A 26668-nucleotide genomic window follows, 5' to 3' on the forward strand; every position below is an offset into this window, starting at 1 on the left:
TACTAATCTATGTACTTTCAGTGGTCATCAGGTCTAATTTGTCAAGCGCTAATAACTAGACAAGCAGAGACAAGCTTTTAAAAATTGAATCCATTATATGTCAGTATTGTAACAAAGAGTATAAGTGATTTAAATTTTTAAATTTTTTATATTATATATTTTATTAATAAGTGTTATAAGGTAACAACATTAACTACATTTCCATTTTAAAAGATTGAATTTATTCTTTTTTTTTAAGTTAATAATTACGTTCTTTTGTTTTCATAAAGACCTAAATTAAAAATATTTCGTCATTTAAAGTGTGACATATATAAAAATTTTGTTAATTAATTTACCTTAATTTAAGAGTGACCTATTTCTTTGTACGTAAAATTTATGTATTGATAGTAATATTATATCAATCAATATCATGGTAACGTTCAATGGAAAGTTTGCTGAAATTAAGACTTACATGATAGCGGTAAAACATGATGGAGTTATTAATTTTTAAGAGGACGTGTAGCTACGCATTGTCGGAAATATCCATGTCGGCACCGCTTATTGTATGAGTTATTGTATATATTAATCGTGAAAATACTCGTCATATCGCATTTATTTATTGGGATGTCTGGCGGTTCGATCAATCGCGCAATGACCAAGCGGTTTGCGTACCGGCGGTGCTTTACGGATGTAGCTACAAATATTCTATTCAAGCTCGTGCAACTTTCCCCGGTCCTTTGCAAAGTCACGGAGCGACGCTGACGCCGACGACGTGTCGGCGAAGGGATGCGCTCGTTACGAAACGGACGGCGACGTGGACGTGACGGGAGGGCGGTGTAAACGTAGCGCGGCGGAAATTAATAACTTCGATACGTTCGTAATAGCCGTGTTTCCGCTAACAGCTACTCGAGGCCGCGCTTTTCACGATGCTGTGTCGCAGCGGAATTTCCTCCCCCCCCCCCATCCCCCATCCCCCGATGAACGTTTACCATTGAAACATCTCCATTTCAAATGCCCGCAAGGGGAAATATAACATCATAAATCATCGCTCCGAACGCTTGCGGAACGAGCGCGCGCACGCCAGTAGGGAATGCGTTAATCTAAGAAAGATTGACGTCCGGCTTTCCAAGCAGGATATAAAGCACGACGCCTCGTTTCGCGTTCCTCGCCCAGCGCGATCGTTCCTCCGTTGTACGCTTCGCGCATGTTAATCTTTTCGCGGCTCCGCGATTATGATAGGATACTTTCTTCCGTGAATGATTGATAAGCGAACGCATCTCTTTCTCGTGCCGTGCTTTATTTTAAAAGTAAAATTAATCGATTCAAAGGATCACCTTCGCGGAAGAATAGATTTCGAGGTACTGAACAAATAAGAGACATTGATAAACATTAATCTGTATCTACAATAATTAAACTTTTAGATAATTTAACAAAATCGTTCTTTCCATGTACAATTTGCGGCTAATTGACACTCGTCGCAATGCCGATAACTGCCTTGCCCCGTTGAACATTGACCGTCGTCCAGCGCACAGGCAACGGAATGCAATCGAATTATCGTGAGCTCATCACCGGCATTTCTCTCACTCCCTCTCGGCCGACGCGTTCTGTTCTTTGTCTCTCGCCTACGCGGTCGTTCTCTCCCATTAAACAATACCTTTATGCAAATCATCCCGGCTTAATTGCGACTGCTTTGCATGCGTGGGTTATTCGCGTGACAATCATGGTATCGCGATCGCCAATAGTATCGTATTCGCGACCGCGGGGACCTACCCACGTCGTTTCCCGTGCGCTACCGTACGTGGAATACAATGGTGTTTTATACGAGACACGAAGAATCTCCGACGACTGCACCGCGGCGTCATTACTACAAAACATTCTCATTATCCCCTTATCCGCATTCCTGGCTTCTTCAGAAACGCGCCCCGCCGGTATTATTATTGTCATTATGCATCTTCAGAAATTAGGCACGCGTATTGTTCGGCGCGTAACGATTTAATTTTTGCGTGAGAAGAGGGTCGAGCAGGTGGAACTTATATTCTTTGCGGCATTTACCGGAACGCGGTGCAATTTAAAATGAAAAAGAGTAATAACTTCCTCCGTAAAGTGTATACAATTAAGATACGTGATCAAAGATCGTAATCTCCCTAACAGAGTAGCATGGACAATGCTTGCATGGGAAGCATTCAGAAATAATGAGATTCCGTAGTAAAATTAATCAGATAAGTATAAGGTAATGTATCTACAGTAGGCATAATGTATCTACAGTATAACGTGAATGATTGAATCATTATTACTTGCCATTGTAGACCAGCTTTTGCTGTAATAAGGTGCAAAAATGTCAGACATCATGTGTATCTTGTTAAACATCCCATCAATCCATCTTATTTTTTAACGTTTATAAAACTCGAACGATAATATTCGCAATATTTCCCCGAGATTCTCACGGAAAGAATGATTTTGCTAAAGTATCTAAAAAAAATTAGATAGATTTGAAAATAATTTGTTGGATCATCAAAATAATTATGTATGTAGAAAACTCAAGCATGAGGAGCTATGCTTAAAAAAAAGTGTTGATATTCCAGCAACAGCTTAAGTGTCCTACATGATTATTCTGTTGGTCCAACAAAATTATTTTCAAATCTGTATCCAGCTAAATTGTTAGATATTTGGCAAAACCGTTCTTTCCGTAAAAGCATCATATCCCGCGAACATCTCTGTAAAAATAAAAAGCATTTCGCTCCCAATTAAAAGAGAGTAGACACAGACGTGAATTGCAGAAAGGAGCGCAGCAATGAAAAGTAATCGTTTTGGTGGCGCAAACTCGTGTCTTGTATAACATATCACCGCAGCTCTTTTGCAAAGGGCGCAAGTGCTCCTTGTACTTTGAACCTCGTCACCCCGTACTCGGCGGTTGCAAAAAAAGAACGAGCGAGTCTGATACTTTTGTGTACGCACCACCTTTCTCGATACGATGGTAGTCATAGCAACGACACAGACAGAGCTCCAGCCGGTACGGCAAAAGCGTGACGAAATAGGGAAGAATAGACAATGATGACGTAACCGCACCCGGACGAGGAAAGCCTTTCGACGTGATTCTCGACGTCGCGAGAATCGCAAGCCCGTGCACGCGACACCACTTGCCCGTATGTCTTGGAGCACATCCAGTTTTCGCGCCCTCCGCCCTTCGCTTTCCGTTTTCCCATCTGTTTTCGTATTTTATCCGAACTCCGCCCGTCCGTGTAAGGAGCTCGAGGTGTTCGTCGAACTCATGGTACACTCCTTGGACGCTTTGTCAATTACCTCACTCTTGCTCGTCCTGCTGTCACTTCCGGATCGATTAAATACATCGCAAAGAAGCGACGAGGTAATTAATATGTACATGAAAAGGATAGTTTCGTTGTAATATCTAAAAATTTATCTAAATACAGATCTGAAATTTGGTTAGACCGTCAAAATAATTATGTAGGACGCTTAAACTGATTGCTAGAATGTTTAAACTTTTTGCGACATTACTCATCATACTTGAGATTTCTACGTAATTATTTTGATGGTCCAATAAAATTATTTTCAGATCTGTATCTAGTTGAGAATTAGATACTTATATAAGGACGTTGAATTATATCTGGAATTAATGCAATCCAATTTGTAATCAGGTATCCGTTTATTTATAGATTCACGGTTTTTAAATAAATTCGTAGATAATTTTCGAAAAATTAGGTAAATTATTTATATAGGGGAGAGAGGTCTAAATCGAACCGTGTTCCAAATAGGACCTTTTTAATTTAAATGAATACGGTTAAGCAGATTTGCGTACTATTTATAATGTAAAGTCCTTATAAGACGCCGAACATGTGATAGCAGTTTGACAGTTCTCTGTCATAACATTCATAAAATAGATGCAAATATGTATTTTCAGCCATTGTGCGAAAATTTTTTTAAAAAAGAAAATCCTTGTAAATCATTATTTAAAAGGTGTTAAAAATTTGAAAAGTAATTGATTTAAGATAATTAAAGAGTGTAGAATTCAAAAATATCAAGCATTTTGTAATCACTTCTTGCGGTTTATTGTAAAATTTGTTCCAAAGTTCGAAAGGACCCTTATCCAAATCGGACAGTACAGTAAATGACTTATAGGTTGTAGTACTAGTGATCGGCTGACCAGATCTGATCCAAGCAAATTATTAAATTAGTAAAATATCATGAGTCATCAGACTCAGATTAGTTGAGTTTTATTGATTTCAATTCTAATAATATAAACAGTCAGTAATTTTTTTTTCCGAAAAAATTTTTATCTTTGACTGTCAAAGTGCTCATTTTTACTCAATACTAAGAGAAATACATTAAAATATTTTAAAATTTTATCTAAAAATCCATAAAAATAAGAGTTTTCGATCTGTACCAGGGGATGGTCCGATTTGGAACCATCGGTTCCAAATCGGACTAAAACCGATAGTTCCAAATCGGACCGGAAAAAAGCATTTTCACATTTTTCATTATAGTTTAACACAGGTGAGAGATACGTCAAAATGGTCTGAAGCAAAAATGAAGAGAATTAAATGATATTTCCAATGGCACCTTCGATTTTACGATCGGACTTTATTTACGTCTTATAGAAAGCAAAAACTGCAAATTTTCCGATTTAGACCACTCTCCCCTATATCCTATATATCAATTAAGTAATTGAAGTAAATTAATTAGAAGTTGAAATTAGAAGTTGCAGGGCCCTTTATTTTTTAAATAGAGTTTTTGGGTAATTTGTCTTGAAAGAATTAATAATTAAGAATTGTATTTTGTGTGTTTACGTGACCAAGTAAGGGTTAAACATCTCGGTGGGATGTTTAATCCTCCGTCAGCTTGAATGCGAGGTTCATGTTGGGACACCATTTGCTTGCATGCTTTGGAGCGCATCCAACTTTCGTAACCTTCACATTTTCCTCTCTTCACTTCGTATCTATAACATTCTCATTTTGTTAGGGTCGTATGCTCTCGAAATCTTACTTAACATTGATTTCTCCAACATCGCTTAACACTAATTTCAATTTCCTTAAAGTCTTTTGTATCTATTAATAAAACTACGTTATGATTTTCATCAAAAAAATATATTCAGAGAACCGTAATCAACACTAATCGATAGCTCGAAAGAGAATTAATAGTCTCGACTTTTTCTCGTTGAAATATAACATTGACGCAACGTGTAATATTCGTCGAATCGTTAAAAGAAATAGAGGATACAAACCTTCTACATATATAGATGTTAATTGGACATCCATACAATTACTGCTTATTTTCGACATCAAGCTTTATACAATCACATAATTGCTCGTTAGAACACAGTGAATCTGCTTTTAACATGAGCCGCACGTTATTTTATTATTACATACATCGAACACTGCAATATTGGCAGAAGAGAATTTTAGATTTAAATCGAGTTTCGTTCAACTTAACGATATTGATCAAATATTTTTACTGATTACAACCGTATAATTAATTATTCACTTCTCGAAGGCCCGCCACGTTCCGATACGAACAATATCGTTCGAGTGAAAAATGGATCGCCCGATAATATCGGCATACTCTCGTCATTTATCTCAGCCAGTCCATTTATTTGACGCCGTAAAAAAATAGCGAACTTTAAATCGATATTGACCCAACTCTATCGTCGTCGGGACCGATGGAGAGGCTGCGCCGCGAAAAGGACACGCCGTAAACCGCAAAGATTACTTCTTCAATATTCATGTACTTCCATCATTACCATAGAACTACCTCTAAAACCGGTCGTCCGACTCCCCCGGGAAAGGGTTAGGTTCCGAATAATTTATTTCAACATCGGTATGTGCGCAAATAAATCGCGCGCTCGCGCTGACGAGAATATGAAATCGATGATACTTGTTGTCAAATAGTGAGATGCAGATTTTTGTATGAAAATCAATAAAACGTAAATTTTTTTTGTGTTTTCTATCGTTAGATAGGTGTCACAAAAATTGTAGTCGAAATATCAATTTTCAATATTTTTTGTATATTGTACATACATTTAATATGAGTACGTAGAAAAAATTATTTTGCTGAAAGATCTAAAATTTTGCTGGATAGAGAACTGAAAATAATTTTATTAGAATCATTAAAATCCATCAAAATAATTATGTTAGAAACTAAAAAATGATAAGTAACGCTGCAAAAAATTTTAATATTCTAGCGACCAGTTTAAATTTCCAGCAAAATTATTTTCAGATCTGTATCCAGCAGAATTTTAAATCTTTTAACAAAATCATTCTTTTAATGTAGAAAATATACGTTTTTTGCCTTTTCGTTATTTTCTCTGATTTTTTTGAAAGACTTTAATTATTAATTCCTAAAACGTTACTATTCGTTCCTGGTTATTTCCGATATCCAAGTAATTCCGTACGATCAGCGATAATCGACCAATTGCTTCTTTCGGCTATCGTAGATCTCGTTCCGTGCACCAAAAGATCTCGCGCCGAGTCGCGTTTATCGGGTAACCGACGTGGCGGAGACAGGGAGAACAGCCGCGGGCTTAGATAGAGAAGCGCTTCGAAACGAAGTAAATTGTTGAGGAGGTGGAAGAGAAAGGAGAAGAGGAATGCCATTACTCCGCCCGCGAAGCCGAACTCGGGCTCCTACGTGGGGCAGAAACGAGGAGGCGTTGGATGGGACAGGTGCAGGAGGGAGAGGGGGAGAAGAAAGTGGATTTTAATACCGCTTATTTTATTCATGCTTATAACCCGGCTTTCGCCCGCTGAGGATTTTCATAATAACGGACTTGTCCTCCCTCTACTTCGAGGGTCCGCAGGCGTTATAGGCGAAAAGGTAGTCGATGTTGAGCTGACGAAAATTCTCCTGAAAGCAGAATTACGCCTGTAAGTTTCGCAAATGCAATATTTCCGCATATTTTCATTTCTAAAATTCGAAGAGATTTAAGAATATGGAAAACGTAATGTACGCAGTGTTAAAAATTGAATTTAAAAAATAGATATGTCTGATATTTAAAAAATAAAAATGTCCGATAATTATTTTGAAAAATAATTTAAAAAATTTAATAATTATACACGGAAAGAACGATTTTATTGAAATATCTAAAAATTTAACTAGATACAGATTTGAAAATAAATTTTGTTGGACCATCAAAATAATTATGTAAGGTGCTCAAGCTAATTACTAAAATATCAAAATTTTTTTGTAGCACTGTTCGTCATGCTTGAATTTTCTACATAAATATTTTGATGCTCCAATAAAAATTATTTTCAGATCTATACATAACTAATGCCTAAATTCTAAGCAAAATTATTAGACTCGTAACATATTCCTGTAAGAATTTTTAAGTGCTTATACCTTTATACAATATTTTTACAGACAGCTTCTTACTAACCATAAAATTTACAAAAAAATTGTAGATATTTACGAATAATTGTACGTCTTACAATACGTATAAAATTAGAATACTAATCATAAGTTCTTACAAATTTTACGAGAACGTTACGAGTCTTACGATTCTGCTTAGAATTGACCCATAAATTTTTAGATATTTCAGTAAAATCTTTCTTTCCGTGCACGTAAGTATGTGTTTGAGAAAATGTCAAGGAACTAGCGATATAACCAGGAATATTGCGATTATAAATTCTCATCGAAATTCTAATTGTTGTCTGGCGAACTTTATGTCATCATCGAGACCCTCGCGGAAGGACCAATTGCAAGATGTCTGACAGCATCACGTACATTTTATAGAATCCCGCTACTCCAAAGTAGTTCGTGTTTGCGAGGTTTTACGACTGTCCCCCCGAGGGCCCAAGAACATTGTCTTTCCACTATGTAAGTATGCTCTAGCCGGATTGCCAACTCCGTCCCTCTCTGAAAATCAAATTTGGCACGCTGGTGGCACTTCTTCCTCGACATTTCACTTCCGGGTACCAACAAACGTTTCCCCAAGTTGCATCTTCACGATTTTATTATGCGCGTCACACGCGAGGCACTCGGCAGTCACTTTCTGGCCGCGAACTTCCGATTTTTCTGGCCATAACTCGGGCGTGTAAACCTGAGTTTGCAGAATACGTAAGACGCTTCTTGACCCCGACATCTCCTTTTTACGCGGTCGAGCCAGAGGGAAGAATGTTAACTTCTCCTCTTCTGTGTAAAAAGTTTTTCCGTCTCCACCCCGTTGTTGTCCTTCTCTCTTTCGCTCGTCTCTTCATTCACTTGCATCGGCTTTCTCTCTCCTTCACGTTGCTTTAAAACAATTCAACGAAGAAGCAGCGAGGAAGTTTCACCCGGACGCATACCAGACAGCGAAAGCGAGAAAGGGCAAGCAGCGAGGGAGAGTATGAAGGAAGATGGGGTAGAAAATCGCAGACTTTAATAACGCGTTTCCGCCGGCACGTGAAATTCTTCTCGCGTTGAGGTACAATGCGGAAAATCGAGAACACCCCGCCGCGGAAAAGGGCGCACGAAACTCTCCTCGTAATTTACGGGGAAACGTGCCGAGAGTCGAAAACCGGGCAAATATCATTGCCCGCTTCTTTTTCCCCAGTGGTCCAGTTATAATCAAGGGGTATCCTCACGAGAAACCAATTGAATTTGTCGGCAACCGTCCGCACTATTCCCACCACCCTTCGCGAAGAACTAATTATTAGACCGCGGAGTTTCAGTTACACGTGCGCTCTATCTGAACTTTTATCATCGAGCAACGAAAAGCTAATTGAAATGGACCAAAAGCAACCAACGGGCACTTCCTGTGTATTGTATGTTTTATTTCTCGTGTAATAAAATTACAATGGCTTTTGAAACTCTCGTAAATTCCTTAAAAGAAAAGCTAGAGATATTCAAACGTATTTCTGAATTCCAATATTTATGTAACAATATTTTAGTGCTAAAAAATTCGAAGTGTGATGTATCACCAACAAGAACAATCTATTACAGCTATATATTCATTTATACATTGAAAAAACGTTTTAGCCAAAATAAAAGTCTAAAAATTTAACTGGATACAATTTTGAAAATGATTTTGTTAAATTATAAAAATAATTATGTAGAGCTGATTGCTAGAATATTAAAATTTTTTACAGCATTGTCATCATTCTTAAATCTTTAATAATTATTTTTATGGCCCCAAAAAATTATTTTCAGACTAGTTAAATTTTTTAATATTATAGTAAAATATTTCATGTATACATGAAATAATATTAATACATCAGAAAGCTATATCTTATCTTGCATGTGTGTTTCTTTTAATAAATTCGTATAGTCTTAATGTATTATTTAAACGAACAAAGAAGTGAATTATATTTAAAAAAAAAAGAAAGGAGAGAGAGAGAGAGAGAGAGGAATTATCCGCGTTGACGTTTAAATGTGTGCTCGAGAAGTTCGCTACCGGTGCGCGAAGCCAAGACGAAGGATGTTCCAGGGTAGAATCTCGGGGATTGGATAATTTTTCGTGTCCACCTTCGCGTAAGCTCGAGGGGTACGTACTTACAATCTAGAGTACGTGTCGGAAGGACAGAGATGGAGGGTCGACGGCCTCTATAAAGCTGAGAGAAGAATAAGAGGACGAGATCCAAGGCAGGCATAGAGAGTGTCGCGCGCGGATGCAGCCGGCTGTAACGTAACCGAGTCTGGCGCCGTATTTGTCTTTCGGTGCAGTTCTATTCTCCCCGTGTGTCTCACTTTGCTCTCACTTTTGCATCTATCGCCTTTCTCGTGTACCTCTATCTTCCGCCATCACCGCCAGAACGTACGGAGATGTTTATATTCTTGCGCGGAGGTAAAGCGCGAATTGTAAAGTAATTCTCGGGATGTTGTCATAATCACGGTTAATTATTACCTGAAATCTTCAGTATAATGAACAGAAGAATTACAGAGAATTCAATGCACAGCCATGCACAGCCTTGGGTTAGGATATTAAGTATTTTTTTGTAATTTTAATTTTTCTGATGTGCTAAGTTAAAATTAACGTTAATTAAAGTTAATTTTAACTAACGTTCACGAATTAAAAAGCGTAGCAAATTTGTTCGTATTAGATCATATTAATTTTAAACAAGAAGTATATTATTATTAATGGGGCATTTTTCTGAAAAATTTATTTTCAAAAAATTAATTTATCGCTTAATAATGGCTAATAGCTTTTATTCCTTTGAAATAAAATTATTGGTATACTTTTATTCATACGATTTGATTTTAGTTTTTTAGACATTTTATGTTTAATTATTGAGTTGATCTTAGTAAATTTATAATTAATTATAGCTGTTGTATACATACTGTACACATATATACATTTTATTAGACAGAGACTTAATACGAAAGCACTATTACAAAAATCAGCGAAAATCTTAAGCACTTATTATTTTAATAAATATTATTTTAATATTTGTTCTTCCTTGATATAGATTTGAATAATTACAAGTATTTTTCTAAATGGACAAAAGTTTAATATATATAATAATTTAATTATAAGACGCGTATGATGATAATTGAAACTTTTTAAGAGTGACGACAACATACAACACAAATTTCATTCAGCAATGGAAACTTCGTATTCTCTTCCCTTTCTATAGGATCTTCTTCCCGCTTCCTTCTCGGCTCAATTTCCTGTACAGCCCATCAGCTGTTACCCTCGTCGAACTTCCTTCGTGGTGGGAATGTTCGTATCGACGTCAACAAGATGGATGCTCACAAACATTGATCGACATTGATCGTTTAAGCACGAAATCTCGCTAACCATTATCTTGACGTTCTATGAACATTATCTTGACGTTCTATGAAATTTCATGAGAACGCAGGCAAAAAATAGATGCGCTATCTCCGTAGGTTCATAGTGTTTAATTTAAGAGCACCGGAATTTTATCATGGGGCCAAGGTGTATTAAGGTAATTTTTTTGTACGTGTACTCTTTCATGAGCGCATGATAAGTACGTATAGTAATATAATGGATAAGTATGCTCGAACGCTTGGCTTCGAGTCGGAGCGAGAGTCGACGACAACGACGACGATGAAGAGGGTGAACTCAGCTCGGCCGTTTTATCGTGGCTCGCCGCTGAGCAAGCAGGGAACTCCATCTCTCACGCAACTTCAGGATTTGATGCATGTGCCGCCGGAACATTTGTTCGATCCCCCTCGAGTTCTTCCCTCCTCTCGACTCTTGGGCCGTCTACCCTCCGGGAAGCGGTAGGTCTTGTCTCTCTCTTTGGTGTCTTTCTCTTCCTCGAATGTCTTCCTCCATCGCGTCCGCTCCCTTCACCCGCGCGTAGCCCGCGCCACAGCCTTTGCCGACGGAGAGGGTATTGGCCGTCTCCACGGTGTAGGCAGGTTTATTTTTATTCCATACGATTCATTCGATTGAACATGACTTGTGGTTACAGCCTGGACGATATATTTCCGATATTACGGGACGACATTCCGACTCCCGTGGTCCCGCGAGTCTCTTGTATTCTTTGCCCATATCGCTCGCCCAACCCCGCGCGTCGCCCGCCGTTCGGCGGGGTAAAATACGTACGATCCTCTCTAGAATAATAGTAGCTTCCGGGGAATTCATGGTTGTTCCCGCCCGCTTTCTCGCGGCGCGGGTAAGGGAACGGGCATACGGTCGTTACAACTGGTTCGATTTCGGAAATTAGCCCCCAGTATTTCCTGCAGCTCTTGGAAACCCTTTGTCAAGTAAGGATCGTCCGGACATTGCCACACGGTGATCCGTTAAGCCACATACGAAATGCACTGGGAGATTCTTGTAACTCGTCTTAATTGCGGCCACGAATAATTGCGACCGTAAAGGAGCGAATCAATTTTCGAACGATAGGCGATACAGTTTCTCAATTCGAAAATAACGCGATCTATCCAAAAATAGTTTTGATATTAGTCATTAGTTTATCTAGCATTCTGATTAGGTTGAATATTAGTTATCAAAATGTTATCATATATGAATCTATATATCGTGTAATTAATTTTTAGTACACATGATGATTTTCCGGATTTTTACTACACGCGATAGGTTGTTAGTGCATGGAAAAAATGATTTTACGGAACTATTTGATTTAACTAGATACAGGTCTAAAATTAATTTTATTGGACCATCAAAATATTTGTGTAAAAAGCTCGAGCATGATGAGCAATGCTGCAAAATATTTTGATATTTAGCAATCAACTTGAGCGTTGTATATAGTTATTTTGATGGTCCAATAAAATTTATTTTTAAATCTGTATTCAGTTAAATTTTTAGATATTTCAGTAAAATTGTTGTTTCTATGTTTCAAAATTAATTTTCATCACTTTTACAAAAATTGTTAAGTGATTCTTAACATATTTAAAATTTTAGAAAGTAGAGCTGTAAGGTTATATATTTTTGAAAAAAATTATATGTAAATGTTATAACTAATTTCTCGGTGCATGTAGTATTTCAAAGAAAAAAAATGCGCCGGACACAAATAATTCAATCGTGTATATCAAATATTAGGATTGACATCGTGGAGGCGTAAACGTAATAATTAAATATTATATTTATAGTACGCAACTACTCGAAAATATCTAACTTAACAAATCCAGCGACAGCTGCGAAGGCCATTTAAAGAAGTTAAAGTCTCGTTCAATGTTTGTCACCGCAAAGAGCCGTGACGACGCGATGCTATTATTGCGGAAACAGCGGACGCGTTCACTGCAAAATGCGAGTTGTAATAATTACACGGCAACGTTAATTCGTTTCCCTTCTCGCGCGAATAATTTTCTACGTAAATACGTGTATGCATAATGGCGTATCTCCTACCCCCGCCGCGACCTTCTAATTAACACGTTACACTGTCCTAACGCGTCGCTTCGCACGAAATCGATACAGCGCGGCATTAATTATTGCTTTACGATGGTCCTTGATTAAATCACGATATCGCTGGTTATGTCAACTCGGATGTCGTAACCAATAGTAACCATCCGGTAAACACTTTGTCGCCTGGTCGAGGAAAATTCAGTTTGCCATCCGCGCATTAACACCATTTTGTAATACTATCGCTATCGGGACATTGTGCGACTAACGATACTGTTGTAATTACGTGGGCTACGACATAACTAGGTACTCAGTAACGATCTCAACGACATTAATACCTTTTATTGGTTTCCCTGTATTTTCGCAAATATGTGCACATCGTTTACCATTAATTTAAATGAGAGGTTCACCTTGAATAACACAAGCATGAAATTATTAAATATTTTTTTAGCAGAGGAAAAATTGAAAAGGGGAAAACGTGATACGAAGTCAAAAGATAAAAGTAATAATTTGAAGCGATCAGGTCGAAAGTTTTTCTCTTTTTATACAAAATATAACATTTTGCAATTAGCAATAAAAATAAAATGATTGCTCTCTAAATCTGAATCAGTGGATAGTCACTAATTACCCAGTGGCATACTTGGCACTGATAATCAGTGAAATTCAACCAAAAAAGAAAGAATATTTGAGCATTATATGACTAAAATACTGATATTTAGATGTTAATTTCAATCTTCCAATACCATATTCATTGAATTTAACCACTAAAACAAGATTAGTTAGATCACATAATAAAGATTAGCTATATTAGGAATCTCACATTTAATTCACTGATTATCAGTGGCATACTTAGCACTGATATCAGTGATTATCCACTGATTCAGATTTAGAGAGTGGATTATCTCATTAGGATTTATTTTTATACATATACAGAAAGGATGCTTTTACTTAAATATATCTAAACATTTTGACAGATACAGATTTGAGAATAATTTTATTGGACCATCAAAATATAATAGTTAGTACACTCAAACTGGTTGCTAGAATGTCAAAACTTGTTTTTGCAGCATTGCTCATTATGTTTGAGTTTCCTATGTACTTATTTTGATGATCCAACAAAATTTTTTTCAGATCTGTATCTAGCTGAATTTTTAAATATTTTTGCAAAATCGTTCTTTTCGTGCATTTTTTTAAATGAACGTTTTAATAAACATACGTAGTTTAATATGTATGATTAAAACATTTTTATTTATACATATTTACAAATGTTGAAAATATCTTGCAAAAATAGTCAATTTTAGTTAATGTCTATTTAATTTTCAGTACGTCATAGTTAATTTTTGAAAGCCTAACGTAATAATTGTTCAGTTGAAAGCTTCATAATTCGTTTCAACTATCGCTTGCGTCGTAAAGGTTGATAATTAGGCGATGCTATGACAGTGCTAATAAATGGATGCGTTCACTCTAATACAATATATCAACATTGTGAGGGGGCGGCCGGATAACTAACGGTACACCTGAATTATCCGTTAATGAATAGCGATGTTGTGGGCAACTCAGATTTATTCGATTATTTGCGAGATTGGTAGTAGTTTGTGGCACGGCTACTCAAATTGAGAATTTCAGAAAGGTCTTCACGCGCATCGGTCATTAAATGGCAACTATATAAAGCTCTCTGCGTTTAAGCCGGTTTAATTCGCGAATATGGTCACAGCTGTTAAACAATGATAAAAAGCCAACACGGCTAAGTAAATTGTAACAATCGTTCAAAAAAAATGAAACAATCACGAAAACAGAATCACGAAATTGATAAATTTTCTAATTTGTCATTACAGAGAAAATTGAAAGAGTAACGCATGCACAAGTAAATCATGAAATAATATAATCTTGTTACTCCAAATTGGAACAAAGAAGCTGCTTCCTTCCAATTAATTTTAACTCGAGCCTCTGACTTTGTATGTCTTTTGTATAAACCGTGTAAAATCCACAAAATAAAAATATTCGCAAATACCGAGAGCAATTAGAAATTTTATTCTGTTAAATTTAAGCCTCTGGTATTCCAGTATTGAAATATCCAACTAAACCTTTTTTACCTTCACTACCGCGCCAAATGTAATATCGTCGATTCTGTTTGTTCAAGAATTGGAATACAAAATAATCGAGATATAAATTTTCATTTACGTTTGTCCATTCTTGATCAGTCACATTCTAAAATTTTGATCAAATGAACAATATGGTTTTAAAACGTATCAGTAAAATCGGTTAATTTAAATTGCAAAAGGATAATTTTTCATTTTAATATACTCGAAATCAAACGAGAGTTTGAAATAAATAAATAAATAAATAAATAAATAGAAATTGATAAATAATTATTGTGCGTGATAATCGAAAAATATTTGCCTTTGCCATCAGTTATCGTGTTATGCATTAAGTCTGTATAATATTCCATTACTGCTTTAAATAATCTACTCTTTAATAATTTATTCTATCCATGTTGTAGAGCAAGGACAAAACACAAGCAAGAAGAAGACAACGTTTTCGAGGTTACTAAGAGGGCTGAAGACGCACAGAAAAGAGAAACAAGGCCAAGTACAAGGCTCTCCCAGACACGGTCGCGCAAGAATGGGCGTTCCTCAAAGAGTAAGTGTGTGTGTGTGTGCACGCTCACATAATATTAAAAATTATATTTGAAAAGATAACGATGAGATATCTTTCTCGTCGGGCCGATCGATTCATGCTAAATTGAATTCAGTATGAATTTATAAAAAGCACGAACTTCTGTAATATCGCGCTCAACGAGACCGGAATAATGCACAGAGTGCACGAGTTTCGAAATTTCCCAGAGCTCTCTATTAATTTTATTAGCGCTTTCGTCATATCAGATATATGGTAGATAAGGTGAAATTGCTTATCGTTGCGCTCGATTTAATCATCATGCGCGTATCGTCTCAAAGAATCAGGTTTCGTCGCGTAAGGATAACTTTTTTCAGAAGCGAACGCGCGAATGACGTTTAATTCCATTTCGCAGATCCGCGGTCGTAAACGCATCCGCGTAAGCCGTAAATCAATGTCGTGTAATTGCGTGACCGTACGACGTTATCGTGTGCGTGAAGCTTCTGCGTGAGAGATCCTGACGACTAAATATTAAACCTCGTGCAAGCTTCTCGACAAAAGTACGCGCAACGTAATTTCCATCGCCGTTGCTGGGGCTCGCTTTTATTAAGCATGTCCAATCAACAACGAACTGCCGACACACGAATGACGGAACTCAAAAGAATTCTTGTTCATCTAGTATGCATGACTGTTTTTTTCGTGAAAAGCATCTCTTGTCATTCTGAAAAAGTCATCGTCCGACAAGGTGTTACTCATTTTTCATGTGAATCGTGCTGTCCGACGGTGAAATGCAAGCTCAGCTTTAATACGTGCGTTAACGGCAACTTGTTTTTTCACTATTAAGCTGACCTGTGAATTATACTGCATAGCGCATACATCCAATGAAACAAACTTTTTTCTGAATCAGGAATATCTTTACGTTATTTAATATAATATTTAAAATCAAGGTTTAAAAATTACTCTCAAGATTTAGATTAATTTTTAATGTTCCTAAGAATTTAAAAATTATTTGAATGTTGATTTTTTCTCACATTTACTGGCAGAAAAAAAATTGCGAGATGAAAATGTATTTGGGCTGCTGCTAGAGTTTTGCTTTAATTTCTTCAACTGAATAAATAGAACAAAAAAATGATAAGAAAACCAATTTGTTGATTTACTGGTAACGCGAATTGACTTCTATTTCTATTCTATATTTTGTATAGATTAATTGTACACATATTTCAAGATCTAATGATTTAAATCATTAACATAAAATTGATAAGTGATTCGCAATTGTATTCTCTTAGAAATATAAATTAATATATTAGATGCATAATATATGTATTAGAAGGTACATTATATTTAAATTATATTTAAAGCGAGTATTGATCGAAACAATTTCGAAGAATTTTACAAATTTATTCAACATTATACCTGCGAATTTATAAATCGCGACAACTTTATCTCTATACATTATTAATTCAAAAATTTATTTTATCATATTTAGCATTTTATCTTATTTTTATTTGCCAAGAAATATTTATTGTCTGCATTAATCCGAACAATGAAGATCGCGATCTACAACCACAGCCCGTTTATTTTCGTGGTGCGCTCTTGTATTTCACTCAACAAAATATTTTCCACTGAATTCGGCGAAAATATATCCAATTAAAAAAAAGCTGCCGTTAATCGTTTTGTGGCGTGCGGCACGCGTGATCCTACACGATGTAACAATTATCGATTTATCGTGTTCACGATGATAGAGCACCTCCTCTATTTTCTCTTCCTCATTGATCCATACTCGATAACAGCGGTTGCGATGCTATAAATCGCAAATTAAAAAATATTGAAATAAAAATATTGAATAAAAATCAGTCGTATACATTTCTCTAAACAATTATTCAATTAGAGAAGAATGGCTTTCCATGTTTCCATCTAGAATTCTTGTTTATCGTAAATCTGTTATACGATCGATAGTACAGCCTTGTTAGGAAATTGTTACAATAAACCGCGATTGTTACTATAAGGGGTCTATTTGGTGGATTGTTGTGAATGGTTCAAATAGCTTGTGTCGAGTAACACCAATTACTACATATGTTATTGTAATATCATTATCTTCAATAATCTATTTCTGCTTCGCAATCTATATAGGTGACCAAAATAATTACGTTCACGCCACGTGTTAATCTTTCATTCCTACAGTGGATCAAGATATTATTTAATAGCAATTACGTGTACGTACTGCAAGTACCAGAATTTAAATTGATTGCGAGTCTAGAGAATGGAAATAACGTGCCGTGGCAAATTCTATACATTTCCGACGTGAAAAGAAAGAAGAGCATGCGCATTTGTAAGTGCTACTGAAGAAGTAAAGACACCTAAGATTTCCCATGTGTCGTCAATTTGTTAACCTGTGTCGACAACTTCGCGTCCCACGCGGCCCGCCGTCGTGGGCGCATCTAATTTTATCCGTAGATTAGTCGCCCGATATATACATGTATATGTACCCAAGATATCGTGAAATAAGCTTGGGGACTGCAGTTTGTATCGTTCCTAGTGAAATTTCAGCCCGGTGATCATTTACGCCGGCTTATGGTATTACTTTTGTGCAGCTTGCTGCATCGCGACACGATTAGTATAATCAAATTATAGTTACCCTTATCGATCCTGGAACTCACGGGCCATCTCGATAGCGGAAACGTGAAACAACGGAAGTGAATATTTATTACGTTACAATTTGTGCGTGGGTGAAATTTCGATTTAAATGCAGGTAAAATGTCGCGAAGCAATCATTTTCGCATTAATTTCATACGACTTTTATAGAACGGTCATTATTATCAGCATTATCTGCTTTGGATTGAAAGCAGAAATTTGAGGAAAAAGGTCACAGTTGAATATTTTAAATTGGCAAATAATCGAAATTACTGTTTCCACATACGTTGATAAATCAAAATCGGTGTATAGTTTTTTTTCTATGGTTTTTTCAAAAGTTCACATGTAAATTTCAATGTAATATCTCGTATTATACTTATACATTACGCGTGTTTCCTGGAACGCGTGATTTCTGTAAATAAATCTCGTGGGTAAACAAAGCTTAAAATTATAAACCGGTGGCTAGTATCGGATGAAAAGTTTCCTGTAAATGAACATTTCCCGGAGGCATGCATACTGACACACGCCGGTAACGTCGCTTTCGTGTATTAACGGCAAACAAGCCGAGGTTGAGTTGCTCTTGATCTCTGTATGCGTATTCCGTCCGCGTGCACGGGCCGCATCAATGTGTGTGCACGCGCTTGCACCCGTGCATAATGCGGGCAGCCGGTGATCCTGCAAGTGCCAGCAATGAGATTCCCACGCTTGGTTTAAAATATATACACGTGTTGTATGTGCGTTCTTGTGTGTATTGTACGCGCGCGCGCGTGTGTGTGTGCGTGTCCACTACTGTGGCAATATCCGAATTTAGAACGTAAATGCATCTTCGAACAGAGAACGTTAACTCGTTGACCCGCGTAGGTAAATTTATGCGTATGCAATTCGGAAAAATGTGTTTGCATTACGCCCGGTGATAAAATGAACGGCGTATTTTTCAGCGACGCTATGGACCCGTATGGATACATGAATCAGGGAGGAAATCGATTTTATCTTCTTCGCCCATGTGCGCAAGTAGAAGAGAAACGTGACGAGAAATTTGCGAAGTTTTCACAATATCGTATGAAAACGTTACTGTTTATTATGCAAACACGAAAGTTGCCGAAACAAATAATGGCGAAATTTAATTAGATTTTCCCGTCTTTTTCAAATTTTTCATCACGATTCTTTCAATTATAACAAACGGTTGAATGCATAAGTGATTTCGAAATTAAATCTTGAGAAATTGCTGACAGAACCAGTTTTCTATCGCAACTTTCCGCAGCTTTCCGTGCATTTCTAGAAATATTTTCGTAACCTGACATTTTCTTAACCAAGTATAAATACAGATGGATGCTTAACGTGCAAATGCTTTCCGTACCTCTTTAATTGATCGCGTGAATAGTTTTAGATTAAATACGGTCAGCTTTAATAAAATAATTTATATACAGATACATAAAACAAAGTGAACAAAATCATACGTAATTAAATATAAATAAATCCGGAAAAATTTAAATGAGCATTTTAAAAGCTATCACTTTTATAAATTTGTATACTATTTATATAAAATTCAGTAATTTACATGAAGACATGGCATAAATACCGCTTAATGAATTTGCTCATAGTTTACATTAAAAAATGTATACATTCAGTGCTCTGCTAATTTAAATTTTTTAACAATTGAGCAAAAACATTCTACTTTTTTTTATTTTTTGGTTTTAATTTGTGATTTAGACTTAATTTTACTTAATCTGATAATAATGTAAAAATGATACTTCCCTAGTTATCTTTATAATCAGTTTTGTTTAATCTTCAAAAAATTATTCTAAAATCACATCAGTTTAGTAATTAAACGTAGCTAGAAGAATAGAATTTTTACGTTATCATCAGATTAAGTTTAATCATAAATTAACAGGAAAATGAAAACCGAGCTTTACTCTGTCATACATTTATTTCTACATTTTTTCTAAATATTCCCTGCGCACGATCAACAACTGTAAAACTTGAACAAACTACTTAAGTTTTGTAGCCTTATCGTAGAGCAATTTCAGCGATAAAGATTAAACATCTAAAGATTAATAAAAGGTTTTTATTCACGTTATTAAGTTCAAGACTACCGACTTTACCTCTTTTTTATTCATAATCGTAGTACAACGGATATGTCGCGCGAATGAACGTATGCAACCTGCGCGCCTACAGAATTCGTATCTGAAAAAGTCAGAACGTCGATAGTACTTAGAATGAAATTTTCTCTCAAGAGTCCTTAGTCCAGCCTCTGAGCCGCTCACTCTCAAGGAGCAACGATCTCCTCGGAGTCACGTTATTCCTCCTCGCGGCCGGGCTAGGCCGCAGGACTAGACCGCGCCGCGAGTCGATGCACTTGAAGACGAAAGAACGACGAACAGCGGTGAGACGAACCGGCGGCATCCACCGTGACGAAAATTGAATTATGCCGGCGGGTACGAAGCGAGGCCGATACACGTCGTACACGAGGGTCGTCGCAGCCGCAGCGAGACTGCGGTTTCCACACCGCCGCAGCGATTTCAGAGGTGACGGAGGTGGCGAAAGAGAAAGAGAGAAAAGGGAAATGAGAAGGGGAGAGAAAGAGAGACCGAGTGAGATTTGCCAGGAAGCGAGAGGTTACTCAGCGGTAGCGGGGGATCATCTGAGTTGGTCAGCCATCGCTGCAACGGAGAGGTCGGACTCTCCATTTGACATGCGGACGGGGCTTTGATCATCTCTCTTGCCGCGGCCCTCTCTTCTTCGGCCTCTCTCCTCCCTCTCTCTCTCTCTCTCTCTCTCTCTCTCTCCCTCCCTCCCCCTCGTCCACTTCCTCCTCTTGACGTGGACCACCGCCGTGTCTGGTGGTTTCACTAGCCTCAGCGGTTGATATGGTGAGAACGAGAAAGAGAGACAGGAGAGAGAGAGTCCATTGCTCGGCCTCGGCAGAGGATCGCTACCAGCAACGATCACTGCCCGCGACTATGATGGGTCAGCCAGCCACGTCCGACGAGTTCTCCGAGGATGCGATTCCACCAGATGGAATATCGCGGCCTGTCAGCGGCCGTATGAATCGCTTCTCCCGTGTACCGCGCCGATCCGCGTATTCTACGTGCCTCCGTCCCGTTGCGACTGTAACGTCGACGCGACGCGACTGACCGCATCGCGTCATTCGTCTTGTTTGGGCCTGACTGCTGTCAGTAGTAGTAGTGCGCATCCAGATGGGAATCTAATGGCGTACTCACCGCGAACGTTCGCTTGCTCGCTGAGCGATTCGCGTGACCGCAACAGCAACGCCGAGAGCTCGCGCCGTTGCAGTTGTTAGGGTTGATAGGTCGTTCCGGTGACCAATAATGTTCGAATACTTTGAATACTCGTAGTACGATGTTCACTCGGGATTCACAGAGAAATTTTTAATCTTCTTTCAATCAAAGCCGTTTGCTCAAAATTTATACGATTTTGTCTAATTATAGAAATAATTAGCTCCACAAAAAATTCCACGTAAAACCTTCTGTTAACCATGTCATTTTTAATTCGCGCGTAATGGGAATATATATTTTTTGACGATGAAAGGAACATTTGGATCCGTAGGACTTAATACATTTTTTGTTATTAATTTTATTTTCTTTAAAAAATTTTCAAGTTTATATAATAACAAAGAAAAAATGAAACATAAAATTGTTCCAAATTGTTACTATTTAAAAATTAGGAAAAGTTTCAGCGTTATCAAGACCCATATGTTCCAGTTAAGCTTTCTTACTTTATTGTAAAATTTTATAATATTAGACACTGTTCCTTATTCAGAAACCTGGGGAAATAATATCCTCTCAGGATTAAAGATCCATATTATATTTTATCGCGTTTAATATTGGGATTTTCATAAAATTTTTAATAGGATGTCGTAAATGCAACACGATTAAGGTACAGTCTTGATTCTACTTTCGCAAGAAACGTTTATGAAAGTATTAGAAATAACACTTTGACAGTAAAAAAAAAGTCTTTACAAGGCTATGTCAAGACTTTCCGAAACCGTTATTAAAGACTCAGTTGTGCTGCTTGTCGGAGGGAAATCCAATGTTGGATCTGGCAAAATTAATATGCGCTTCTTGATTGACGTGAACATAAATCTAACCTGGTAGTCTGGTCACGTTCCAGGAGATTGCATTTCAAGCTTAACACGTAAGTTACTACATTCTACTCAAGTCGTATAATATTCGAAAAAGAAACAAAGTATGAGATCGAGCGCCAACGCAGATAACAACGTGTACTCTCTTTAATCGTTGTGCTTCCAATGCTACGATAAGCACATAAAAACGCTTAAATAACATTTACAAAAGCAAAAAGAACTATCCAAGCGGAACTACATTTATCTCTCTCGATCCGTTGTTCTATTATTCTGTAACGAGCACTTGTGCACGAGAGAGCGATCTTTGCGAGCAACTGAAGCGACTGTACTTTTCTTTTTCTCAACTTGAAGAATTCATGTCGAGTATTTCTGGGATTTATCCCATCCCCGATATCTCTCCGGCGCTGATCCGAAAGTATGCAATGCGAATACGTATATACTATCATCGCTTCACCAATTCACATTTCCACGTCCTCGCTATTAATCCAGTTGCGATGTCATCGTGTCCGCAATGCTGAAAATTGTACGTCGAAATGCGGTTGCAGGCCATTACTGGGGGAACGAAAGCATTAACGAGAATATGCACGAGACACATCACGAGTCTGTAAAATGGCACTCAAAGCCCGTTCGCCCCATTCTTGAACACTTTCGTGAATGTCGAATATTATCGTGAGATTTGCCGCGCGTTCCTCGCCAAAAGAAGAAAGACAACAACGAGCGATGCGCTTTTTATTATAATGGATAGCGTGCTCTCGATGAGTAAGCACGCGATGTACAAAGGCCGCCGGCAAAGATATGTAAATTTAAAGTGGTTTAGAGCGAATCGAGAGACTCATAGCTACTTCAACCTACTTCCAGTACAGCAAGCGAATAACGTGTTCCCCTTTCTTTTTTAATAATGCCTCATATACAGAATGATTGGGTCGGTAAACATTGAAACATGCTACGTGTAACTAGTGTAACTAGTGTAACTACATATAGAATAAATAAAATCCATTAAATAGGTATACGTAGTCAACTTTAAAAATTTGTAAATTTCATACTAGTGAATGAAAAGTAAAAGCAAAATATTCAAAAATGTTTTTTGATCGTTTCTAGCATCTATTATTTCGCTCTCAAAATTATTATAATGAATATAGCATATTATATATATAAAATATAAATGGTATAGTTTAGTATAATACACAGTATTTCGCGAAATTCGTATACATATATGAATCTAGTACATATTGTCTAAATAGACTCGCACTTGCTTTAAAACATACGCAAGTGCTTTAAAAGCTCTCTTTAAAAATAACAGATGGCAATCAAAGAGAGTAGATTCTTAAACAGGATAATTATTCGCGGCCGGGCCTGTAAACATTCGACGAAAGAAGGCTCCCAAATGTAAATAAGACGAATCACCTCGCTTTATATGCTAATACTAAGGTCGGTAGGGGCGTGAAATACAGTCAGCTGTTAACCTCGTGACCCTAGCTATTGCATCAAAAAGGTATTTCCTTTGCGACAATAGCTCTGTTCAAATGAAGATAGGACTTAACTAGATTTCTCAAAGAAAAATAACTTCTTTAATGTTCTTTTTATTAATAAATTATTTTAAATACATAAAATGTATTAACGTACAAATTAATATAAATAATATATTAATTAATGTTTACTAAAAAAATTGAAAAAAGACAGTAAAAAAATATCAGTACACAGATAAAAAAATTTATTATATCCATAATACGAGAAATATTTTTTATAGAAAAGTAATATATGATTTTAAAATACTTCTTTACTTATTTTTTGCAATTTAAATATACAATGTAAGCAGCTTTTACACGACCAATATTGTTGACATCACATTGCAATGTAGACATTGAATAATATTCATTGTTTAATGTTTACATTGATATTAATATTATATTTGCATAAATATTATTCTCATAATGTACTAGTATTAATAATAAAATTGCACGACCACTTTATATTCCACTTCTCCACATAACAAAATATTTAATATTAAGTGAAAAATTATGTTTCTCATAAAATCACGACAAACATTCACTCTTAATCAATGATGTAAATTTTCATTTTCTTGTAATGAAGAGCACTGCAATCGAGATAATCGAAGTACCTCAACCGTAATACGATGCATGTTGATAAACTTAGCAGACTCCGCCGCACATGAGAAATATATCCCTGTGCTCGCCTCCAGTAAACCAATCCACTCTCACCGGTTTGCACGACGGCGGCGGCGGCAGCAGCCACAGACATCCTAATTTAATTTCGGGCGTGCATCATCGCTCACGGCGATGGCTCGAAAAGTCGCGTCACGTGGAGCAACACGCTTCGTTCCCGCGATAAATCCCTCGATGAATCCTCTTAAAAGTAGATCGTGAGACTCGCGATGGTTGCGACATCTTTTATTTTCTCTGTATTTTATAAACTTCATTCTCTCTCGCGAATGACGAGAGAAGTTTCAGAAACTCCGTTTGTTACTATCGTAATCGTGAAATGAATAACACATTGGCAAAACATGCCATTGCATTCTGACTGTGAGACTGTGTAGCGTTATTAAAATAAAAAATGTACATCCCTCCTTCCTTGAGCTTTTGCAACGCTTTAACAATAATTTAGTTTTTTTCGATCTAGTCTCTTTTTCCCGTCTACTTTTTCCCTTGTTCTCTCAGTAAGGGCTACTTTACTCAGGACAGCGTATTACTTACTAACGGTATCGTCAACCGTGTCTCTCTTAGCTGAGTGCATTACGGTATCATTTACATCGTCGGCACGGTGCCGGGACATTGCGCCTGCCAGCACTTGCCGCTGGTTATACGGCGTCCGAACGGTTACGCTGTAACGACGGGAATTGTATCAGCCGGCCGGAATCTCGTTAAGGCTGATTTTCCGCGAATATAAAGTGTCCAGCGAAAGAGAGTAGTAAGGATCAAATCGCTTCGGGTTGAAACGAAAAAAGTTAACTCTTTCTTTCTGTGTCTCTTTTTCTCTCTTGAATCCTCTTAATTACGCAGATACGGAAATGCGAGGGACAGCGCGCCCAATTAAGCCGATTTTCTCGCAGCGTTTCCGATCCGAACTTTTTTGTGCATACGATACTTAGAGTGATATAGCCAGTCGTTTTTGCTTCTGGAACGATCCGATATCTGCGTACGTAGGAAGTTCGTATCGACCGAAAGTCGAACCGCTTTACACAGCGGGCACATTGCAATGCTGCCGGGTCGGAGCAACGAGGCAGTTCGAAAAACTTACGGGCGCAGTTAAGTAGATCTACGACTGCCCAGGGTTAACCGGTAATGCATCTCGAGGCACCACCCCGTTTGAATTAGCCTCGGGATAAAAGAGGGTCGGAAAGAGCGAACAGGGCCACGATCGACCTGCGGCCTACGCGTTTCCATAAGCAAATCCTCGGGAAATTTGAAAGTCCGAGGTAACGATGGAGAATCTGAATTACTCGGTTGAGAAGAGTAACAGCTCGGAAAGTTGCCTAAAGGATTAAACTATAAATGAAACGTGAACATGAAATTTTGTATATTCTAGCTTTTAAATAATTTTCATATAATAACATTCGGTAAATGAAGATTTGTTCTATTTTCTATCTTCGTTCTATTTTCTTCTCTACGTATAGGTACTTATTTTTCCGAGCAGAATTTATGCAAAAGCATGAAAAGGATAATAAAATATTTATCGAATTTGAAATTGAATTTCCTGTAGGAAAATATAATTCGATTAAATATTATTATTCGTTCCGAGTTATTAATTCTCAACGTTAAATAAATAAACAATCTTATTAATTTATTTTAAAAGTTAAAAATACTTTAATGCATTCATTTTCAGGTTTATCGTATTATTATTACATACTTTACTATATTTAATTATTTTAATTATCTATAAGATAAATATCAATATCCATGACGAAAAGGAAATAAAATTATTCAAAGCTCGTTGCATAACGTACCTGATTGGAAACTTTTGGTCCTTTCTCCTTATCTTACCGATATTTATAATTGCTGTATGTCATTAAAATTTTCTATTTTCATGTTCTTCGACAGATTAGTGCTATCGATAAGTTTCACGATCCACAATACCCTATTTATTTCGTCTGCCAACGTGCGACACATCTGGCTAGGGGCACGTTCCTCGTTTCAGGAATCGATCGCTCTTTTCCCCAAGGCGACGTTTTTCGATCGTAAAGCGAAATTGTTTAACCGGCAGGTACGTGCCGCTGTAGCCGGCAGCCGCTCACCATCCGCCCATCACGGGCCAGCGCTTCGCCCAACCGCCCTGGGGAGCGTATAACCATCGCGGACGATAGAGCTTTACGCGGATACACTAGCGAGACGCGCGACTTTATGGTCGTAATGTAATCTTGCGTTATCGGTGGCCCGCAACCGACCAATAAAGCCGACAAACGCACGAACGTTGCGTCGATCTTATCGTCGGGGCATGGGAGCGCCAGACTCACATACGCGTTCCCATTTCGATCGTATTCCTGGGATAGGTGCCGCGAGCGCCTATCCCATACGACCCGGCAGTGCCCGTCGACGGCCTGCAGGCAATGCATTTCAATGCACCATGCATCAGCCTCC

At 37.4% G+C, this 26668-nt stretch overlaps 1 protein-coding gene across 1 annotated transcript in view; it reads left to right on the plus strand.

Annotated features, from left to right (window-relative positions):
• The window catches only part of LOC108724723 (uncharacterized), a 362974-nt gene that overhangs the window by 295226 nt on the left and 41080 nt on the right, over positions 1 to 26668 (plus strand). Inside the window, 1 exon segment of the mRNA XM_018451298.1 lies at positions 15231 to 15370. Coding sequence (XP_018306800.1) covers positions 15231 to 15370 — 140 coding nt within the window.

The sequence above is a fragment of the Mycetomoellerius zeteki genome, unplaced genomic scaffold (genome assembly GCF_001594055.1).
Source record: "Mycetomoellerius zeteki isolate Tzet28-1 unplaced genomic scaffold, Tzet1.0 scaffold31, whole genome shotgun sequence".
Lineage (NCBI taxonomy): Eukaryota > Metazoa > Arthropoda > Insecta > Hymenoptera > Formicidae > Mycetomoellerius > Mycetomoellerius zeteki.